Source organism: Neopelma chrysocephalum, unplaced genomic scaffold (genome assembly GCF_003984885.1).
Source record: "Neopelma chrysocephalum unplaced genomic scaffold, ASM398488v2 Primary Assembly neopelma1_43, whole genome shotgun sequence".
Lineage (NCBI taxonomy): Eukaryota > Metazoa > Chordata > Aves > Passeriformes > Pipridae > Neopelma > Neopelma chrysocephalum.
The window spans coordinates 2,896,963-2,919,733 of NW_020897702.1; the positions used below are offsets into that span (position 1 = coordinate 2,896,963).

At 39.2% G+C, this 22,771-nt stretch overlaps 1 protein-coding gene across 3 annotated transcripts in view; it reads right to left on the reverse strand.

Annotated features, from left to right (window-relative positions):
• Positions 1–22,771, reverse strand: part of KL (klotho) — a 52,581-nt gene that overhangs the window by 12,160 nt on the left and 17,650 nt on the right. For all 3 annotated transcript variants that reach the window (XM_027677753.1, XM_027677751.1, XM_027677752.1), the window contains exons 2-4: positions 11,745–12,255; positions 6,859–7,127; positions 3,277–4,393 (exon numbers count right to left, since the gene is read on the reverse strand). In XM_027677753.1, the coding sequence (XP_027533554.1) occupies positions 3,277–4,393; positions 6,859–7,127; positions 11,745–12,255 (1,897 nt within the window). The remainder of the gene's footprint in view (positions 1–3,276; positions 4,394–6,858; positions 7,128–11,744; positions 12,256–22,771) is intronic.

Consider the following 22,771-nt stretch of genomic DNA (forward strand, 5'->3'; position numbering starts at 1 on the left):
AGATGTGCACCCATGCTGAGGTCATGTACTGGGATATCACCTGTGCAAGTGGAAAGGTTATGCAAATCACAGCCCTCTCTTGTTATTGACCAAAGTTTCTGATCCAAGATGACCTGTATTAGTCTTTATTGAGAACGTGTCCACAATCCATACTGCTAACTCAGCTACTGGAAGAGGTCCAGCATCTTGAGTGTTAACCTTGAGCCATCCATCCCGCTTGACAAAAACAATCAATCCAAGGTAGTAAACACAAAGTGTAATACTTTATCTCTCAAATCACCGTTTTAACAAATTAAAGGAACATCTTCTAGCAGATGAACACGGGACTGAAAGCTAAGAAATGATGAATTTTCATACACCTCTGGAAATAATTTTCTGTGGCCACATGCAAGACATTTAGCATGTCTAATGTACTTTTCACATCTAAAATGAAATAATATTTACCTGCCCTTTTACAGAGCTGCTACCCTGGATAATTAGTTTGTGTTTGCAGAGCTGCAGGTGGTTTTAATGGTGTTACATAAATGGTTACTGCTGGTTTTTGTTTTCAATTGGCAAAGATGAACTTAAACAGGGTACAAAGCACTTAAAAATACAGCCTCAGTCTAAAGGGTCCTGTACTGCATTCTGGAATCATTTATCTGCACAAACCTGTTGGCTCACCTGGAACAAGGCAGGTGAGCAACATTACACGCACAAATATTTCCACATGCAGTCCCTGAAACCAGCTGGAGAAAGAAGGCAGAATAGGGACTTTATGAGAAAAGCATACATGTACCAAAGCCCCTATTATTCCTCTACAGTGTGACATTGAGGTAAGGACACAAGATTTGTAATCCACCCTCATTACTGCACAGGGTCTTGCAGAAAAAAAATGCAAGTCTTGGAGAAACCTGAATCAGTCATGATGCCAAGGTTATGTAATGACAAGAAGGACAAAAGCACCAAAGGCACAATACCAGAGCTGATGGACCAAACACTATGGAGGAGTGTATGGTGTCTAAAGTGGGAGAGTGATGGCTAATTAGCAGGGATATATTTATCCATGACACAGAAGGTAAAAAGATAGGAACATAGGCTCACATCTGATGCTTAGGCTGAAAAACACAGGAGCTATTTACAGTCTGGACAAAAGAGGGGAGAAAGACGTGATTGGGGGATATTGTACCAGAACAGTACAAATGGCAAAGTTCTCTAAAAACAGGGGGATGTGCAGGTGTTCTCACTAATGGGAACTGGGAGAAAAACCCATATCCATAGATACTTTCAAAACAGAAGTGCCAAGAACTGGTATGGTATAAAGCGGTAGGAAGGAGAGACAAGCAATACAGAAGAAACAGTTTGTAACCACAAGCCCAAATATAGCCAAGATATGTTTTTTAACTATTGATGTACAAAATATGAAGCCAGTGCTACCAAATGCTGGAGAATGAACTTCTGAGCACTTGATATTACGTTCAGTAATTTGTGAAAGAGGTGGAAATTACAGAGGAGGAAGTTAAAGCCAATACTTAATGGAGTGGACAGGATGACCTAGCAAATTATGGAACTGCCAGACATCCTTCACTACCTATCAAAAGAGTGGAACAGATTATATAAGGCTTGATAAATAAGAATTACAGGAGATAATACATGATTAATGCCAATGAGTTTTACCTTATGAAAAATAAATCTTGTCAGACTAACTTGACATCTTTTTTATGAGATCAGCCGATCAATAAAGTAATGATGTTTTAAGTTATATACTTAGGACTTCACAAGGCAACTGACTTGGTATTATATGGCATTTAGATCAAGAAAACAGAGTGTTTTAAGGTCAAGGGGAGCCCATAATAAACAGATTTCAACTGGTCTCAAATAGAAGTAATAAGTCAGTCTAGAAATGCAATTGGAGGTAAGTAAGTGTCACAGTAGGTAAATTTCTACCACGATCATGGAGATATGCTTTTAGCACTGAGTTATTTAATGATCTTAAATATATCAGCAACTTGAAATAAATGTAAAACTATTTCTCACAAACTTTGCAAATAACACAAAGATTAGAGACATAATTCAGCAAATGTTGCAAGGTTTGCACAAGCAAGCAGCTGACATTTGAAATGACCAAATGTGAAGATGTCAAAGAACAAGAAGACCTACTTTGGCAGAGGCACTGCTGCTTGGTGGGGGTGGGGGCAGAAATCTGTCACCAAGTTTAAAATCTTAGTAAATCACCACAGAGTGTGTGTAACCAACATGCTGTCATGGTCAAAAGGGCTAACGACGTGCTTGGATGTAGGAAAGAGGAGGGTAAGAGGTTACGTTATACCTGCCTGAGATATAAATGTGGCTGTGGCAGGAACGGTGTGTCCAGGTCTGGGTTTACCCCTCTCATAAGGCATACTGGCACACAGGGAGAAGCTTAATAATTCATAACTTTGAAATGATGTTTTATAGCAAGGGACACAAAGAGCTTCGTCTGTATTATCTATCAAAGAGATAAATGAGACATAGCTTGTCTTCTGTCTGTGAAGACCTACAAAAGTAAAACACGTGGAAATGCATAACAAAAATTGCTTAAAGATGAAGCTAAAGAAATTAATACTAGAAGCGAGATTTATCTATATCTATACACACACTACAACAGCTTATAGGGAGGTGCAGAAGATTCTTCATCAGTAAAAATTATCTCGTTCGGTCTTGCGCTTTTTGGAATAAAACACCATGTGTTGTATGACAGGATGACTCAAAATGCCTCCTTTTTGCCTTATAATTTACAAATCTTTGAGACAGAGAAAAAGACTGGTTTGTGTTCTGAATAGCAGGAAACAGTCCAGGAAATGGTATAATGAGGTAGACAGCTGAATTATTATGAAGATTACTGTTGGATAAGATCACTGTTGGATAAGATACAGAGACAGCTGAGGAACAGAACTCATACCCAGCCCTGAGGCACATCAGTGGAGAGAAGCAACAAAGCAAAGCAACAGTAGAAGTGCAATAAGATGAAATACAGACTAAATACATGTGGAGCTACTCACATAACATCTATTTTAATTTATTGAATCCATAAAAAAGTTGTCTTATGCAGAATATGAGCAAAGTCAGTCTTCCTTATGCTTAGTAACACCAATCAATCATAAATCAAGCGGAAAACTATCTGTTATGCTGTCATAATATTATATTTATGAAGTATTCTACAGAGGACTTTTTTTTAAGTTAAACATCCTCTATCACACCATGTACACTAATATAATAGTGGGATTTGTGACTTATAAACCGCCTATGGTTCCTTACCTTTTAAAGCTTCATTGATGTAATTCTGTATGTAATACACTCGGAGCTTATCGTGCACTATATTTTGGTCATCGTCAATTCCATTAGCCATAACATAAATTGGGATATCGCCATACTTTGATTTAACCCACATGAGCAATTTACGCAGTCCCCAGGGCACTACTGCAGCTCTGCTGGGAGAGTGGAGCCATGTGATGTCATTGATCATTTGAACTTCAAGGTAGTGGTCGTATTTTACTGCATCTTCTTTCTCCGAGCCCACAAGGGTAGTAGTGTAGTGACTCAAGGCAAAGAAATCAAATGAGCCCTGTATTAACTTCTTTTCATCTTCTGAGAAATAAGGCAAGTGTAAATTATACAGGTCAACACTGTTTATTCGGTGAAGCCATGCTCTCATTACCTCTGGATAGTCACCATTCCCAAAGATGGGCTCCGCAAGCCAGCCAATGTCGAACTCTAAAATTCTGTCAGCAACTTCCTGGTCATTCCTGGAAAAGGGACAAGCTGGTTCTACCCAGTCAGCTTGCAAAGCTATAGATATTTTACCCTTCTGAGATCTCCTGAACTCTTTGTCATAAAGATGCCATACTTGCGCATGGGCTTTCAACAGGTTGTGCCCTGCGGTGTATGTCAAGTTTTTCACAGACGGTTCATTCATGGTGATCCAAAATTTGACATGGTCCCCAAGACTTGTAAAGCAGAATCTGGCATACTCAACAAAAGCCTGAACAGTTTCTGTGTTTTCCCAAGCTCCATATTTGGCAAGGGAAACTGGAAGCTCTTGATTCTCAATCATAGGTTGCCATAAAGCAACAATGGGAGTTATGTTAACTCTGAGAAGTTCACTAGTAAAACACTGATAATAATGTACAAGTGTATGGTTGATTAGAGAAAGGTTACCTAAAGGAAGGATTAAAGACCATTTCAGTGAAAAATGGAAGTGAGTGACATGCATTTCTTGCAGAAGAGAGATCTGGAGCCTGATAGCAGCAAAGTCAACACAGTGACGCCTGCGTTTCGAGGTGTAAACTCCATCCACTTTAATAAGCTTCTTCGTCTGGTGAATATCCCACACGTAAACACTAGAGTCAAGAAACTGGGCGGGTGTCGTGTCTACCTAGGTAGAATAAGAAACATACCAATTCAGGCTGTTTGAACTAGGTAGGTGGGAACATCATAACCATCAGGCACAACAAGTAAAAGAAAATTTTAAGTCAAAAAATTGTATTTAGCATCTCTGATACTGGCATATGAATGGGCTTATATGAATGAATTAATTTTCTATTAACATGTGAGGTCAGCAAAGTACCAAATCTATGTATCATTTTCACTGTACTTTTCAAACAAGCTTATGCTAATGGTCACCATGTTATATCTTCTCCAAGTTGTTCCAGTTTGCATAAGAAACAAGTGATTGCTCAGGGATAAGGCACTAAGCCTGTCACAGATCTCCAGAGAAGGAGACCTTCAGTCAAGACTACAGTAATTTTTAAAATGTTTTTCTTTCAAGATTAAGAAAGGCCTACAGAGAGACTGTCTGTTGTAAATTACCCAGTACATTTAGTTTCAAGATCACTCCCTGAATGCAGTAAAAGAATGAATGCAACATCACTTCTATGTTCTGTTCTTTTCCTGACTATGAAGAAAGATGAGTAATGCTCTGCACTTGATTTTAGAACAAATTCAGTTCACAAGCAAAATTTTTCCTTCTTGCTAAAGACATCCTTTTTTATTTAACTCATACTGAACTCATTTCCCAGCTATTTCAGCAGGCTGTTGGTAATTGAATCAATTTTGTTTTGGGACTCTGAGAAAACCCACTATATATCACTCCAACAAAAAAAACCATTTCCCATAAGGCTTTAGAGTTTCAAATGTCAGAACTGCCTGTATGACACATTAATACAGTAGAAGATTATCTTCTCAGGGTCACTCAGAATTATACTTTCACTTTTTAATGAACATCATCACCAACACAGTAAGGACTAGAAAACGAAAAGTTCAATTACTTAAAATAACACCCAGTGTAAAATTTCCTCAGTCGTACTTTGGGTAACTCTTTCTAGATCCAAACCACAGGATACTGGTACCACATGCCTTTATTTGTCCTTTTCTCCTTTTCAACCTTTGGTGTGTGGTTCCCCCCTGAGTTCAGATTTCCTTGTCCTGCTCTCTGTTTGAAAAGCAGGTGTCAGCCTACAACCAGTGTTCAACTTGTAGCTGAGGCTCTGCAAACTGTGTAAAGAAGCTGCTGAAAATCAGTTGCTATTTTCTCTGGAGAGGTCAGTACTGAGCTTATAGAAGAAAGTAATAAAAAACAGCATGTCTGAGGGAAATTGCTTTTCTGGAGAATTGTCCCTTGTAGATTACTAAAGCATGCATTTCCACTAATACTGTGGGAATGCTGTCAAAACAGTTTTTCCACTGTGATGCATCTACAAATCACACTACCTAAGCCTTACAGCACAAAATGTTTGAATGGCCTTCTGAAATGAAAATATTCAGCTTTGAAGGTTTCAGGGATGGGAGGGATTTTTTTAACCGTCATAGGCTGACTGACTCTGCAACTTCCCAGTTGCTACTGATTCCAAAAGCAGCAATTCCATTTCCAATTCTTAAACTATCTGAGAGCTAGGAGGATAATGACTTGAATTTTCTTGGAAATCAGTGCACCAGGTAAGGAAGCAGCAGTATTTTTCAAGGGAAAAAAGTCAGATCTTATTTCTGGAGTGAGAAAAAACAAATAAGCCCCTCACATTTTAGCCTTCAGAAAGATTCTGTCTTTGTGGAAACTGTAAACTCAAAATTCTGTTCTTGGATCAAGCCTTTGAATTTACACCTCTTTACTGTGGTTAGAGAAGCCCTGCAAGCCAAAATAGCATCTGAGAATTACAGAGCCAAACAGTTAAAGAGATCATAACTACGCTACAATTTTTATTCATGCTATAAAGTCTTAAAATTTGAAAGATTCTCCCAAAATATCAAATTAGTTGAAATAAAGAGTAAGAGCTGTGAATTGGATCCATAATCTAGCTAGGTTCTATCCAGGGGCACTGCAGGCCTCCATCAGACACGGTATGACCTAAAATTAAAAAGAAGGAATACAGAAATTTCACCTAAATCTTGTTTACTTCCTTTTACACAAAATCACTCTAATTACAGTATCAGGATATACATGCAGAAGATGTAGAAACACGTCACTGGAATTTTAAGAGTTTTCAAGAAGTTTTCTAAAACATATATACACTTCAGCAGTTTTAACCAACTTCCCTTTGAAAAGACTTCCTGTAACAGATAACATATGTCCAGGGAAGATGAGCATCAGACCACTTTTCACTTCTGTATGTTTTTCTAAGATGTTATTTATTGTATCTCAATCTGTCTGGTTCTCTTTGGTCAAACACAGAAAGGCTGGTGAAGAGGGAAAAACAGTGTTTGGCACAAAACCCTTGTACCTGTCTCCTTGCAGCACTGGTATGTGGTAATACATACTGGCAAAGACACTCTATTCAGCAAATGTATCACTATGAACTCATGCACTGATCTGGATGGACAGCCTGTTGGCTTTACTATCAGACTCACCTGAATGTAGTTGTCAACAACTCCCCAAGCAAAGCCGCAGGGAAAAATACCTTCTATGGGCTGGTTTTCAGGCAAAGGTGGGAACCCATTTTTTTGTATCAGCTTTTGATAGAATAAAAGAGAAGATTTGGGCATCAGCTTCTTGTCATGGCTTTGAAAATCAACATAAAACAATCCACGTCGAATGCTGTATCCCCTGTGCCACTCAAAGCCATCCAGGAGGGACCAGACTGTGTAGCCAAACACATTAACTCCGTCATACCGGATAGCTGAGGAAAGAACAAACCCAAATTTATCGTAGTGTTTGTTTTTCCTCTGTACATTACACTGTATCAGCAATGTTTGCTGCATTCTTGTGTAAGAACAATGCAATAGGTCAGATAAGTATCTCGGGGCCTACCTCAAAGCCTTTTCAGGGAAGATATTTCAACTGCACTCAAGGAGCCGCCAGGTTATGGGTGCACCGTGCAAGGCAGGAGAGGTACCTGGCTTGGCTTTAAATAAGCAAGATTTGGAAAGAGCAGCCGTGCAGCAGTGGTTTGAGTAGTGCTGCTAATTAGGTGAGCCAAACCTCAGCCTCAGAGCAGAGCATGCTGCACCTGAACCATCTGCAGCAACTGAACTGGTGACTGTACTGCACTGCCCTCTGCTAAGCGCACACTCCAGCTCCCACCCAGGGAGCTTAATGCAGCACTACTCTGCATACAAACAAAAGTTTTACTCTTTTTTTTTTTCTCCTCCCCCCCCCCCAACAAATATGTATTGAGAAAACCCTGACAGCACTCTTGGTGTGCTCATGAATTTTTAATACCACAGAATTTAAGTAGAAATGATAACGCAGGAAGACTCTGTTTATTTGATAATTCTGTCTTTTTACATCTTTTATGGAATAGCATTTTCCAGTTTAAATATTTAAGAATTTCTAAAAATATGCATATGTTCCAGGTCAACTGTTTGACTTCTAAGAATTACCACACACTGAACATTAATATGAGGGTCTACTGGCATCTATTAGTATTACCAGCACCATAGTTTTATTTTAAGATTCTAAATGATACTCACTTTTAGTTTTACTGAAATTAAGCAAAATGTTCCTGGGCAAGGCTCAGCTCCAGGAAAGCACAAAGGAGTGTGCTTATTTTAATTACATAATTAGACCCACCCTAATTCAGCAGTGCATTTAAGCACATTCTTAAATGTTCTTTTGAACTCGTGTTTGGCTCTGTAGGCAGCAAAGTTTATCTTTATTACTCACCATCTTCTGTCAACCCAAACTGGGTACTGACTGAATGTAATATTTCCCAGCCTACTAAAACTGAAAGCGTTATTTCAGGCAACCAGAATATCAAGGTCCTAATTTCCTGGTTTTATTACTGTACCTCATTACAATCAGTTACGAAGGACCACGTGGATTCTTGATTGTAACCCTGTTTGAATCAATTAAATGAACAATGCGGTTAAATAAGCAACAAATTCAGCCCAGTCTTTGCCAAAGGTCATGAGAAAATGTCTAAGGAAATGGAATATTTCTCCTTCTAAAGGCATCATTCTTTTGTGTTTGGCAAATGTCAGTATTTTTCTAACCTCTGCATGCATCCATGATGACATCTGCCATACCAGCAGAGTAAAAGCCAATACAGGTTCACTGTGTTAACTGGTCTCAGTGAGAATTTCTTTGAACAGCATCTCACCCCTTCTGTAAGTCATCACACAGCACTCTCACACTTCCTGAGCACCTCGTAAAAATCCTCCTCAAATCCTTCTTTAAAAATGTATTAACTTTTAAGTGTCACCTACTAAAGAAGTAACTTGAAAAATTTTTGGAAGTTCCTAGAAGTCTGAAGTCTCAAACACAGTATCCCACATGGATTGCACATTACTGGAAAACCACTATGAAAATTAATGTGTCCTTTTTTTCCCCTTTTTCTTTTTCCTTTTTATGTCTCCCTTGTTTTCTTTATGTCTGCTGGTGTGCAAATCAGGCAGACTGAAACCTAAACTGTCCTTGCTTCTGAAACTTAGTGGCCTTGTGCATACTACCCACTGCAAGTGACTCCTGTCCTGAGCAATCCTGCACAGTATGCCTAAAGTGTGACACTGTACAGACCAGAACTCTGCCAGAGCTGGATTAAAAATCAAACAGCAGTTCAGCACATGCTCTGCTTAGCTCAGTAATGCAGAAGTTGTCCAAGGAAACACGGCAGACTCCTAAGGATCAAATACAGATCTTTAAAACCCTCTGCTCAGCTGCTCTCCAACCCCGGTGTCTGAAGGTGAGGCATGTGAAGCCTTCAGCCCCTGCTTCCATGTGGAAGGTGCCCAGGATCTATGTTTTGCCTCTGCACATATCTGAGAAGAGCTTGGTCCTGCCCTGTCAGGTGCCTGGCTGCTCCTCTGCTCCTTAAGACTCTTTGAATTCAGGCCTGTTAACTCCCCAGACAATGACCCAACCCTTCCACTAGTCAACATGGCCCAGAGGAGCTTGCAAGCCCTCCTGATAAACATGCTCTGCCTTACAAGACACAATCCATTTATTTGTTGCATCACAGACAGAGCTGGGAAGTGAATATGACCCCAGAGTAAATGGTGAGGTACCTACACATGTGAGAAGACATCTCCAACCAATTAGCAACTCTAATCAAAATTCAACTACTTTATATTACAGCTCTATTTACTCTAATCAACCTTAAAGGGTTGATTAGAAAAAAAAAATCAAAAATAGTAAAAGGATTTAGGGCTGTGAATCCCAAATAGAGATCCTTTCCCAGAACAAAAACAAACAAAAAACAAAAACCACCAGAAACGTACAGAGCTTGTCTACAGCATGTAGTATCAGAACAGACACCTACATCAGCAGTTCAGCTGAAATCAGAAGCACACTTCTTGAGCAAATCTCTCTCATCATGCTTTGGTTCACATTACAGAGTGGTCTCAGGATGCAAGACCTGGGTTCCTTTTGGGTGAAATTAATGCAGAAATGGGCTTCAGGAGTATACACAGTGTGGACACCTGGCCCTCAACACCAACTCTTTTTACTGTACAGGCTTGCTCCAACTGGGCTGCATTTACTTGTTAATGTAGATGCATAAATAAGAAGTTTGTCTGAATCAGTGCATGCACACAATAAGGCAAAGATACCATTCAGATCTAGCAAGCAGCAAACCCACCTTTATTCAGCCCTGTGTCTAAATTAATTATCCTTGCTTCTCAGTGCTATAGCTCCAAAGTCATTTCACTGTCCCTTGACTGCTGGAATGAATCTCATGGCAAATAGTTCAAGAATACATATTGCAGTGCTTTATTGCTTATTTCTCTCTTCATAGAGAAAACGTGCCTTTGTCTTTGCTCTTTAATGATGTACAACATGCACGATGTGTTTTGTAGATCTTTCTCAACTAAATTCCCCGAGGTATTGCATAGAGAACTTTGGTATTTACATTGCATTTTGCAGATTCTAAGAGCAGAAGATTTGGGTGCAATTATTTTCATTTTAATGACAACAAAGTCCCTTCTATAGATCCAGCCTGTCTCTCTTTCTTTTTTTCTTTTTTTTTCTATAAAAGGTTTAGTCAAGTGCCAGTATTGTTAAGTTAATATGACAAGTCTGTCATACTGTTGTTGCTGTTATTATTATTTATTGAGTGACACATTAAAAGGAAAGACACTTTGTAAATTGAGATTGCTTCCAGACAGCTGTGCTTAAAAGGCAGATCCATGTACATATTTCCAGCAATTCGAAAACTAAGCAGATATAGGGGCAACTGGAATACGACCCCTTCATGAAGATGAGCTCTTCATCTGACTTCATGCAAACTAGTGATACTGTACTTGCAACAGTTAGTTACTGTTTTGCTTCCATTCTTCTATCTTGGATGCACTGACTCAGGTACTTTTTCACCTTTTAATTTATTTGCAATAATCTGGTTTGTGGGATAGCAGATGAAACCAACTGAGGAGTCCTCTGCATCTTCATGAGTGCTGAGAATAAAATAAAAGCTATTTTTACTCATCCACTGTATGAAAATGGTAATGTAACACAATGGCTATCTCATCTGAACTAATAGCTACAATAATACTCTTTTTAAAACAAGAACAGTAAACTGTAGATGAGTAAATCAGTTATTAAATTGTAAATTAATAAATGAAAATACAATGAAAGTGGAAATGGGTACCCCAATAGCTTATTGGTGACTACTAGGATTGAAAAAACCTGTTTTCCACAAGGAAACGAGAAGTTAGAAAATAACCCTTATATAAGGTGGTGTATTTCTCTTCCTGTTTGGAAAAAATAATAGGCTAACAAATTAAGTTATTTAGATTATGTAACCTCAACCATTCTGTTTTCTTTAAACTGACGTAAATTCAGATTACCGTGATTGATGCCCACAGCTGCACCAATGAAAAATTTGTGTCAGGGCAAGGTGCAGAATGAAAAGGTTCCAATTTTTCATTTTCAAATTAATTATTCCAGTCTTTGTTTTGGTTTTTTTCCCAGAGGAATTCCTGTTGCATAGTGTTTACCTCCTCACATATATATTCTCATGTTTTGTACCTATGCATTCAGATAAGGAAAACAATTATTAATAAATAATACAGTAAACTCTCCTAAGTCCACTGAGAATACAGTTCAGACATTTTGCACCTCCTCCCACCAAAGACAGTAGAATTTTTCCTGCTGACTTCAAAGACAGCAGCATCAAGCTCACCAAATGCTATCTTGAAGAAAAGAACAAATCCAGGAAAGGCATTTGAAGTCTCATTTCAAAAGTACCAAGATGAATGTTGAAGACTAAAATCAGTTTTCAGACTGGTGCTTTAACACATCTCCGTAGGCTACACTGCCTTATGATTTTTTCAAGCACATATTAATACAAACTCAGGCCTACCTTTTAAAGTTTCCATAATGAACTTTTTAAGATAGTAAATATATTTGGCATCATCTCTCTTGGTAGTACCAGAAACAAACCAGCTGTTCTCCACAATGAATATTTGGGGGTCGTTATATTCACTGTTTATCCAGTAAAGGAGTTGCCTCAGGCTGATTGATTCCAACTGCTGGAATTTCATGTGGGAGTCCAAAAGCTGGAAACTCAGGGTAGCTCCAAAAGAAAGAGCAAAAAAGTCTGCTGTTCCCTTGATATACTTCTTCTCAACTTCACTGAATTCAGGCAATAGAGAGGAGAGGTTGCTCTTCATACTCTCTGGATAGTCACCATCAATAAATATGGGCTTAGCAAACCAGCCAAGCACAAAATCAAGGGATTTTTGACATTCTTTTATGTTTTTTTCAGTCATACGTTGAGGTTTTATCCAGTGCGAGCTAAGGGCAATGGACACTTTTCCTCTTTGAGTTGGACGAAAATGGTCATTGTAGAGATGCCAGACTTTAGCATGGGCCTGTTGAAAAGAAAGACTGTAATTAAAGGACCCAAACCCCCATTTTAAGTAACACAATTAGTCTCAAGTACAGACACCCAGTGTCACATTGTAATCAAATAAACACAGCACCTAAGGGCTTAGTCTTATTCTTTCATCAGTAATTTACAACACCTAAATTAACTTTTCTTAAATACCATATATCAACTAGAAATTGCTAGTTGGTTGAGGAAAGATGGATCTCAGTTTTCCAAGAGATAATATTCCAGGCAGTGAACACACTTTCAGCTAGGCACCTCAACTAACTTTTATTATTGAATTCAGACATACTTCTAGTACTTATGAAAATGAAAATGCATTTAACCAAACATATTTCAAAGTATGTTTTCATTATGGGAATATCACTTTATCTGTAGATTCACAGATATATAAAGAAGGAAAGTCTATTCTTAAGAACTGCCCAGATCTCTGAAACAATACAAAACAAAGAAACACCTTTGAACTTATTCTCTTTCAATCAGAACACACAATATAGGAATATATAACTACCAATCTGGATTTTTAAAAGTCTGGTGAAAAGCAATTTGCCACAGGTCCTGAAAAATTATTCCAATAATTCAATTTAATTTATTAAAATTTGCTATTTACTCCTAGCATCAGATTTTAAGCACTTGTCTTGGTATAATTTTATCTTTTACTGTGAGGACGCATTTTCTACCAAATTTCTTTCCTGTGATCTTACATAGTCGGTTGAAACAGTCTCTTGATGTTCCCTTTGAAAGCTAAGCAGATTAAGTTCCTGAAGCCTTGCATTACCTTCAGGCATTACCTTCAAGCTCTTTAACCATTCTCACCGCTCTTCTCTGATTCTCTTCCAATTTGTCATCGTCAGTTTTAAACTGCAGAAGCAGAATTGGACATAAAATGCCAGTAGTAGTCTTGCCAGCAGTAAAACCAGAGACAATCTAATACACTATTTCTGCTTATATGGCCGTAAAATTACACTGTGAGCATATGCTCATCTTAACTACCATATCTCCAGAGCCCTTCCTCATCTAAAGCATATCTTTTCTTTGAACCTATCTTATCAAAGAATTTTGACTGCTCTGTGAATCAATATCCCATCTTTTGCCATTTCCACATTCTTAGAAATGGTCATGTTTTTTTCCAGGTCATTGATAAAAACGTAAAAATATGAGATTTGACAACATAAAACTGGGAGGAGTGGCCAATACCCCAGAGTTCTGTGCAGTCCTCCAGAAGGACCTCAGAGATGGGCAGAGAGGAACTGTCTGAAGTTCAGCAAAGGCAAATGCAGAGTTCTGCACCTGGGGAGGGACAACCCCCTGCACCAGTACAGGCTGGGAGCTGACCTGCTGGAAAGCAGCTCTGTGGAGAAGGACCTGGAGGTCCTGGTGGACAACAAGCTGTTCATGAGCCAGCAGTGTTTTCTTGTGGCCAAGAAAGCCAACGGAATCCTGGGGTGCATTAGGAAGAGCATTGTCAGCCGGTCAAGGGGAGGGATCCTGCCCCTCTACTCAGCCCTAGTGAGGCCACATCTGGAGTGCTGTGTCCAGTTCTGGACCCCTCAGTACAGGAGAGACATGGAGCTCCTGGAGCAAGTTCAGCAGAAGGCAACAAATGATTAAGGGACTGGAGCATCTCTCTTATGAGGAAAGGCTGAGGGAGCTGTGCCTGTTCAGCCTCAAGAGGAGATGACTGAGAGGGCACATCATCATTGTCTGTAAGTATCTGGAGGGAGGGTGTCAAGAGGATGGACCAGGCTCTTCTCAGTGCTGCTGAGCCATAGGACAAGAGGCAACGGGCAGAAACTGATGCAGAGGCAGTTCCACCTGAACACGAGGAAGAACTTCTTTACTGTGTGCGTGACCGTGCACTGGAACAGAGCCCAGAGAGGTTGTGGAATCTCCCTCCCAGGAGATATTCAAGAACTATCTGGACACAATCCTGTGCCATGTGCTCTAGGATAACCCTGCTGGGCAAGGAGGTTGGACCAGATGAACTACTGTAATCCCTTCCATCCTTACCCATTCTGTGATCCTGTGAGTCTGAGATCTACTCACTAGAATAAAGCCTACCTAATAACTATTCCCAATTTACAGCTGCATTTTGAGATTCATCAGTTAGTATTTTGTTCATATGTGCTGTGATGACATGAACCTCCATTCTTACCATACAGACATAGATCCAATGAATATATATGACAGATTATTAATCAAAATTTCACTTGCATTTTTAGCTCTCCCTGGAATATAAACCATATACAAAGCCTTATAATTTTACTCCATGCAGTTTGCATGTTCGCAAATTTTAAAATTAATTTATTGTGAGTTGTACTTTCACATACCATATGCATAGCCATAAGTGAACATTATCACAGATAGATATGCAGCAGAGAGACACAAAGCGACCACAATGGGATGGAAGGAAACAAAAACCCCCTTGACCTCATTGTGTCAGGTGACTGCTGTAGGAAACCTTTCCTTTGAAGTACAGAAAGCCAAGATGTTATGGCACAAGCCCTGAGTTAAGCCTCTCTCAGGCTTACCCTGCCTTTGAAAGGCCACTCGCTGGGCCAGTGCTCTGTGTCGTGGCAGCCAGAGAGAAGGCAGCTGTATTGCCCAATCCACTCTGCACATCTCATTGTCACCATCAGAGTCTGTGCAAACACAGGTGTACACCTTTGGCAGGGATTCACCTCACCTCATTTTTGTCATCACCTGCATCTGAGCACTTCTCACGCAGAGGAGGGGGGAATGCCTCTAGGTCACAATTCACTCAAGCCATTTTTAATGCCCAGACGAGAGCGAGACGAAAAGTGCCTGTTCCCCTCCACTCACCACACAGAGAGGCTGGCACGACCACTGGAGTCGACATCCTGTCCAAATAAACTAAAGCACCAAGAGACGAGTGGGCTGGGAAAGCAGTTTGAAGTCTCCTGAGGTGCAAAGAGTCTCTGAAATATAAAGGTCATCTGGAAAAGAATTAAGCGGCATTTGGCTTTGAGAAGCAATGGGAGACAAGATAAAAATAGCTTTATTTCTGACAACAAGTGCTTCTGAGACACTTGATGTGTTTAATCATTTTCCGTTACCTCTGACAGAAAAGATTAATTACGGAACTGCACAAAAATAGTTCAAGAAATGTTGTGACCCATGTGAATATTAAAGATATGAGAGATTCTTAAACAGAGTACAAAAAGAAGATAAAAGTACAGAGCAGTACCCTTGAGTGATTTAAAGCTTAGAGACAATCTTGCAGTACTGAAGTGAACTAAAATAGCCCCTGATAACAGACTTAGAATCTGGGACACAATGCTCAGGCAGTACTTAGGAGAAGACCAAGATACAATCATTGCCATCAAAATTGTTTTGGGTGTGCTAGAACTAAATTGACATACAAAGGCTCCAGTACTCACACTGACCTGCAAAGTGATCTACCAGAGCATGAAACTCGTGCTCTGGTTTGATAGGCCAGGCTCCAATCAAAATGACATATTCAAATACACAAAACATAGATACAAGGGAAAAATACATGAAGAACTTAGTTGTAATCCACAAAAGCAAGCAGATAGAACTGCACAAGCAGTAGTAAACAGCACAAACCAAGACAGTAACACCACTTTGCAAGAGCTGATAATTGTCAGACAATGTGCTTAACAAGAAGGATGAAAGAAGCACCACAGTTTTGAAGGAACCCCTAGTGGGAAGAATGGTAACAGTTGTGGCAACTGAATACATCATTAACCAGAAAAGCAGATGGAACATTAATGGATTTTAAGCCACATTCTGGTTGGAGAAAAAGTACATGGTACTAGAATCAGCAGTGAGCAAAAAAGTTAATCATAAAACTCATATAAAACTGATACATCAAAACCATATGCAGAATATATAAAACTGATAAAGCAATGCCCAGTCAGAGCACTGAAAGTAAATGGATGCTAAAAACTGAAATACACAGTATTTGTCATAGTACTGTCAAGGAGAAGGCTTCCACTACGACTCCAAACTTTTGGTTTCATGAAGGTCTGTACGGACTGGATGGAGAAGGTAAAACACAGTTGAGGAAGTTCAGGACTGACTGCAGGAAGCTCTCAACTACAGAACATGGGTTCAGAAGCCAAAAGCCCCAGGATTCACGACTCTCCCCTGCACTAAGGCAGAAGCCAAATGAGGAGACTGTTGCCTCCAAAGCAAAAGCCAGAAGGACAACCAAAGTACCATATGTAACCTTCAGTGACATCAGTCTTAAAAAGAAGAAATTACTTTTGGTTAATTGCAGAATCAAAATAACTACATAAATATATAAAAGGCAAATATTTCAAATATCTTTAAGTGTAAAAATTCTGGAAGAGGTACCTAATGTCAAGCATTTTTCTGTGTTTGATGTATCACCTGTTTTTCCGGTAGATGCAAATAAGGAAATCAAACACTAATCTGTGTATATTCACTCCCTCAACATACTACTTGGAAATGCTCTTTCTACACACTGTGGAACTATGTTTGCTAACCCAGGTGTTTCACAGGAGAAACAATGCAATTCTGGTGGTTTAGTGGAAGCACATGAAGAAAATTGCTTTGAAAAGTCTGAGTGGTTGGCAGAACATAAACAAATAAGGGCAATGAAACAAAATAGTGTGTTAGAAAGAACAATTTTCTTAGCAAGAGAGAGAGGTAAACACAAATAAGACTAAATTCCATTATCAATATGTGTACCCAACAGACAAGGAAGTGACAAAAAGATTTCAACTTGCTGGGCCTAATATAACCAGCCAAACCAACAACCCAGCTTGAAAAGATTATGAAGACAACTGATAATCTGAGGGGAAAACTATACAATATAGAACCCAGGTTACTCATTACTACTGTCCCTGCATTTAAAGCACCCAGAATAGAAGCCTGATGCTCTGGTGTTAATAATTAGCCCGAATCTTATTCTGCGCACACCAGTAGATTAAAAATGAATTGACCCAACTGTTCCTGGAGATGTACTGGAATATTCTGTGTGCAACTTAATACTGAGAGTCTCCTGGCAGAAAGACAGAAAGAAATTCCTGTCATACCATACTACAAGAATATCAAATGATACTGGATTTGGCAAATCCATGTTTGTAGAGTTGGGAAAGGCTGACAGACTGGCAGCCAGAAATTATTCCTGAGCTACATGAACGTTCTGCCCTAAAAGCTCCAGAATTTCACCCAGAAATAAATGTGAAGAGGCTTTTCCCCAACTAGAGTCTCAAAAGAAATTAGACTGCAGGAGTATTCATGGCAAAGTGTTTATGAGTCCTGACCATGAGGCACAGAAGCAGTAAAAATATTCCCAAACCTCACAAATAAGCTTATTGGAGTAACAACTAATTGCATGAAGATCAGACATTTCTGACGCTCCAATCTGGCCTATCATAAAAGCAGACAGCAGGATTTACTGTGTAATGGTTGGAGTTTGAGCAATTAATTCTGTTATACCATAAACCACACCTGTTGTAGCAAAAAATGCCAGAGTCTGGTAGAACAGATTTAGGATATGCTGTCTTTGTGATTTTGTTATCAGGGCAAGGCTGAGGAGAATTTCCCCCTACATTTCCAGGGCAGCAATACTGTTTTACATGCAGCTACTGCCCAAGGATTTCACTGTGCTCTAGCTTTATGCAATATTCATATCATCCAAACACTGAAAAATTTATCAGAGGCTGATCAAATACATGTAATTTCATGAACAGACGATGTATTAGCCTACTGTCAGACTCAAACACCACTGAAAGAATGAATTAAACAAACATAAGCCATAACTTTGGTAGCACAATTCTAAGTGAATTGATGAACAGGTCAAGCGGTACATGAAAGAGAAAAGTATTTAGGAATAGACTAATCCCTTAAACAATAACAAGAAAAATTAATAAGAAGCTCCTTGCTCTACAATTCGCATAAGCTCAGATCTCTTCTGAGTTTTATTCTTCCCCCAGATTCTATACCTATGTTTGCAGATATGATTAAGCCTTTAACCAAGTTGTTAAAGAAGGTGCAGCAATGGGAATGAGGATCAGGACAAAACCTGACCTCATCAGCATTCAAAAAGGCTGGCATGGGTAGCTACATACGGGATGCTGTTCCAGCATGGCCACTTCATTTGCACTCTCGTTACCCCTCCAGAAGCAGTAGAGGTTATGTTATCACAAAACCAAAGGAAGTCAGTCAGTTACTGTACAAAAAGGAGCATGTGGTGCTCCTGGGAGACTTAACACAGTGACTCGGAAATTTCAAAGTGGGCAAAAGGTGTGATCACCAAGCTCAGCATATTTAAGAGTATCAATAGTGTGGGCTCAGCAGAAGAATGAACTACAAGAATAGGTGGTCTCCAGAGCATATCATGGGACTCTCATCCAATTTGTTCACAAGAGAAGTCAATTCAAAGAGGCTAGAACACAAAAAAGGTAGCTTCCTCTGGGAGAAGACATTAAGGAACTGCTACAGAATTATTTAATGTGTACTACAGTAAATGTTTCTATAATTTAAATAGACCCTCTCCTTTTTCAGCACCCAAAGATATCAGCTCCATGGTTGCAAATATAAAATGACAGGTCCTTTATCAATCTCACAACAAAACAGTAACTGCTGCAGTGCCCAGGTACATCACTACAAGGTAGTGACAATCAGAGGTATGAGAACAGCATGGTAGTGGTGGTTTGACTGGGTGCTTCTCACCAAATGGCTTCAGAAGGTATTTCTGGATGAATGTGCTGGTCGATAGCTTTTCCCATTGTGAGTTCCTCTGTGAGAGAAAAACATCCACTGGACAGCAACAGTAAAGGAAATGGAAGAAGTGTCCACCAGTGGAGTGTACCAACGAGTAATACAGAGGCATTTGGTTCTCTGTAGTTGCCATAGGAATTATAAATTTAGTCAACGTATATACAACCAATATATTAGAAGCTGTTGCAGATCACAGACTACAGCAGCCCCAAATGAATGAGGATCAAACAAATCTAATGACAGACAATGAGCAACATTGTTTAATGATTCCAAAAACTTCAGGCTCTCAGACAACCACATCTAACAAGACTTTGGTGTTTGTGCATGTGGTAAAGCTGAGTACCATTAAGCAAGGTCAAAACAAAATGACTGGATCAGAACTCTGTGCTATAACATAGGCAAATACAATCCAGAATGAAAGGGACTTGCTTGAGGTGATTGCTACAGGATTCTTTTTTAAACCAAACATTTGGATTGTTCATGCCCAAATCTAGTTTAGATACTCACAAGATAGTCTGAGTTTACTCTGCTGTAAGATTGGTTATTAAGTTTAACCATTCTGAGTTTAGAACTGTGCATCAAGGGCTATGGAATAAGATGGAAAGTTTAAGCCAGCCCTTTAGATGGATGCAAAAAGCAGCTCATCCTGATAAGCAAAGTAAACATGAAGGTACCAGTTTTTAATCTTTGGACAACTGTTTAGATTACAATTTGACCAGATATGAATATGGAATTCTTCCTTCTTTTTCTAATCAGTCTGCAACTGTTTATGTCAGATCCAGCTGTGTTTGGATGCATACCCAATATAAAGGAACCACTACAAACTATCTCACTGTGCATAACCTGCCTGAAAAGTTCTTGCTCATGCACATGTAATAGAAGTGACTGAAGTGTGGAATTTCAATTATACATCTTTAAAAGGAATGCTCAAGTTTCAAAAATCACTGAAACTGTAAATTGACTTTAATCCAGTAACTTTTGGAGTAGCTTTTGTGTGATAGTTGCAGATAATAAAGCATTCAGCTGTAATATCTGAAGTCTCGTTGCTTGTAAAACCAGCCACAAAAGCAATGATTACAGTGTGCTGCAACAGCAAACAAATTACTCACAAGCAACAGCAATAAAGAAGGCAGGGTGTCACTCTTGATGGGAATCCCTCTTGTGTGGTTCCCTTCAGCTGCAGGAATTTTGAATTTGGTTCTACATCCTGTAGCTGTAATCCTACTTACATCGTTATACTTCATAATTTGCAAAAAGCAGAGGAGTATTAAGTGCTGAGCAAATTAAGAAATAGCTATACCCTAGAAGAAGAAAATTTGGACTACCCTTGGACCTATACATGCTATTATGAGGCCATACGAGGCAAGAAAGAGCTAAGAGCTCCAAGAAGAACGACTGCTTGGTCCTGAAACATAGAAACCATAGGAAGATTCACAACATTGCTAGATTCAGGAGTAACAGCTCACAGTTTGCAGACTACTGAATTAAGGGATTATAGCCCAGTAAATACATTATTGCTATTGCTAGTACCAAGCCATGGGATTTATATGAACTTTATTTTGATTTAGCAGTCACGACTTACTGGTATCTGCTTTGGGTGACCATGAGTCTGTTTTAGCTGTAAACTGCTCAGTGATCAGGAGAGGAGGGAACTATTGCATGACTTGTTGAGTGCTTTCCTCCCTTTTGCATAAAGTCGGCTCTGTGGTGGCACAGTTCTAATCCAAATGGTATCACAGGCCTAATTCTAGGCAGCAGAATCCCCACTGTTGGGGGGGCGCAACTCAGATCTGAGAGAGATCCTGCCTAAGCAGGACGTGCTCCTGACAAAAGTATATGGGTCACCTGGGATCTTTGTCAAACTTGTGAGCCACTGCAAATGTCATGGAAACTCCACAACACAAATGGCAGAAGATATCTGTCCTCCAGCAACTGAATCCCACCCCTATGAAGCAGAAAGCAGATCCAGATCCTGACATATACCATTAGGTGTCAGAAGGGTTAATGTCCACTTGTGACCTAAGATTCTGTCACCTAAACAGTACCATTTGGGATGCCTTGGACTATCAAGACACCTGCACAGACAGATACTACACAAGACCTCTGGAAAACCTTTGTCTTCTGGACTGGCAATTGGAGGCAAGGCAGGATACTCTAAGCTTTTTAAATGGCACATGCTTGTCAACGTGTCCAACTTTTTTAGCCCTAGTGGCTTTTAAAGAGGTAGCTTTTTGAGTACATGAAGTTATGACTGTGAGAAGGATATATACTCTGGAACATTGCATAAGACTAAATCAAAATTCTGGAAAGATTTGGGGAAACCAAGAGGACCTAAGCTAGACTTTTTCACTCCAGAAGTTTTACATCAGCAACAATCCCTGAAAGGCTGACATGGTGAATCAGAGGACCATGCAGATGGAGAAGGCAAGCAGAACTGAATGACTCATAACCTAATGGTCTTGACTCAGCTGTCTGCCCACCTTTGCAACAGCACAGTGAACCATAAAGCCAACTAACAAGTTTTAATTGATACAATGGTTATTACTAGCTATAATTCTTCCTTAATGGTATTGCTTCCATTAAGTTAGGCTATGAAAGGAAAATGTGGGAAACTGTAGGAGGAATTCAAGCCAGTTACTCAGCAAAGGCACATCTCGCCAGTGAGGATACAGTCACTGGAGGAAGCAGACTTCAGTCAGACATATTTATTTTGAAGAATCACTACACTCCTCAGCAGCCACCAAGAAGATAAAGTGCAGCTGTTCAAATCAGAACTCAGAAGAGGAAAAAGAAATTCCAATGCAGGGAAAGATGAGGGAAAAAAGATTCATAGAGGGAAGAGAAACTTGAGGTACCACATTTTAAAAGATTCAAGAAAGAGATTAACAACTTCAGTCAGGAGATGGAGGGACAAAATGGGGCATCCAATTTTACAGTGGAAACAAATTTTGAATCTTTCCAATTCTTCAGATTCAAGGATGATTTATGTGTACTTATCCGGTCTTTTCTACAAGCTTTTGACTATGCTGCAGTCACAGATTAAACTGGATTCAAATTATATCTCCTTTGATTTGGGAAATACATTTAGAACCTCATCCAAAGCATGCTGAAACCATGAAAATACACTTTTGAGGTATGAATAAGTCCCTTTATGTCTGTTACTAAATGCATGTTTAATGGTAGATATAAAATTGCTTTACTACAGAGATGAGTATTAACTCAAAAGTGTACACATAAAAGTTTTCCTGCTTTACTCTTGTAGCCTGCAAGCAGAATGAAGTTGGACTCTTGTAGAAGAGAATACTGCAAAAAAACGAAAAAGCTTTTAAAATTAAATATCTAATTCTTTATAAACACTATCTTCATATTTTTAATCATCTGTAGAAATTAGGAGGTGTTTCACCTCTTTGTAGACAAAGAATCCAACTAGTTTGTCTGACATAATATTGAATACATGTTTTAATGTAGCTGCTAAGAAGATAAATGTTAATAGTTGATATAAAAATACCAGCTACCATTGTTTCCTTTTTGAAAGTACATACCATATTTTAACACAAAACAATATAGGATAGGGGGGTTACTACATCAATGTACTGCAATCCCAGCCTTAGCAATAATGATAAAAAATAACAGTAAAAGACCTAAGGCTGTTTTTTATCCAGTCCTTAGAGAAATAACAAGAAAAACTTAAAAAAAAAAAAGCCAAAGAAAAGGAAATGCAAATGCTAACTAGCTACTCTTCTTTCAGCAATTCCTGTTTGAGC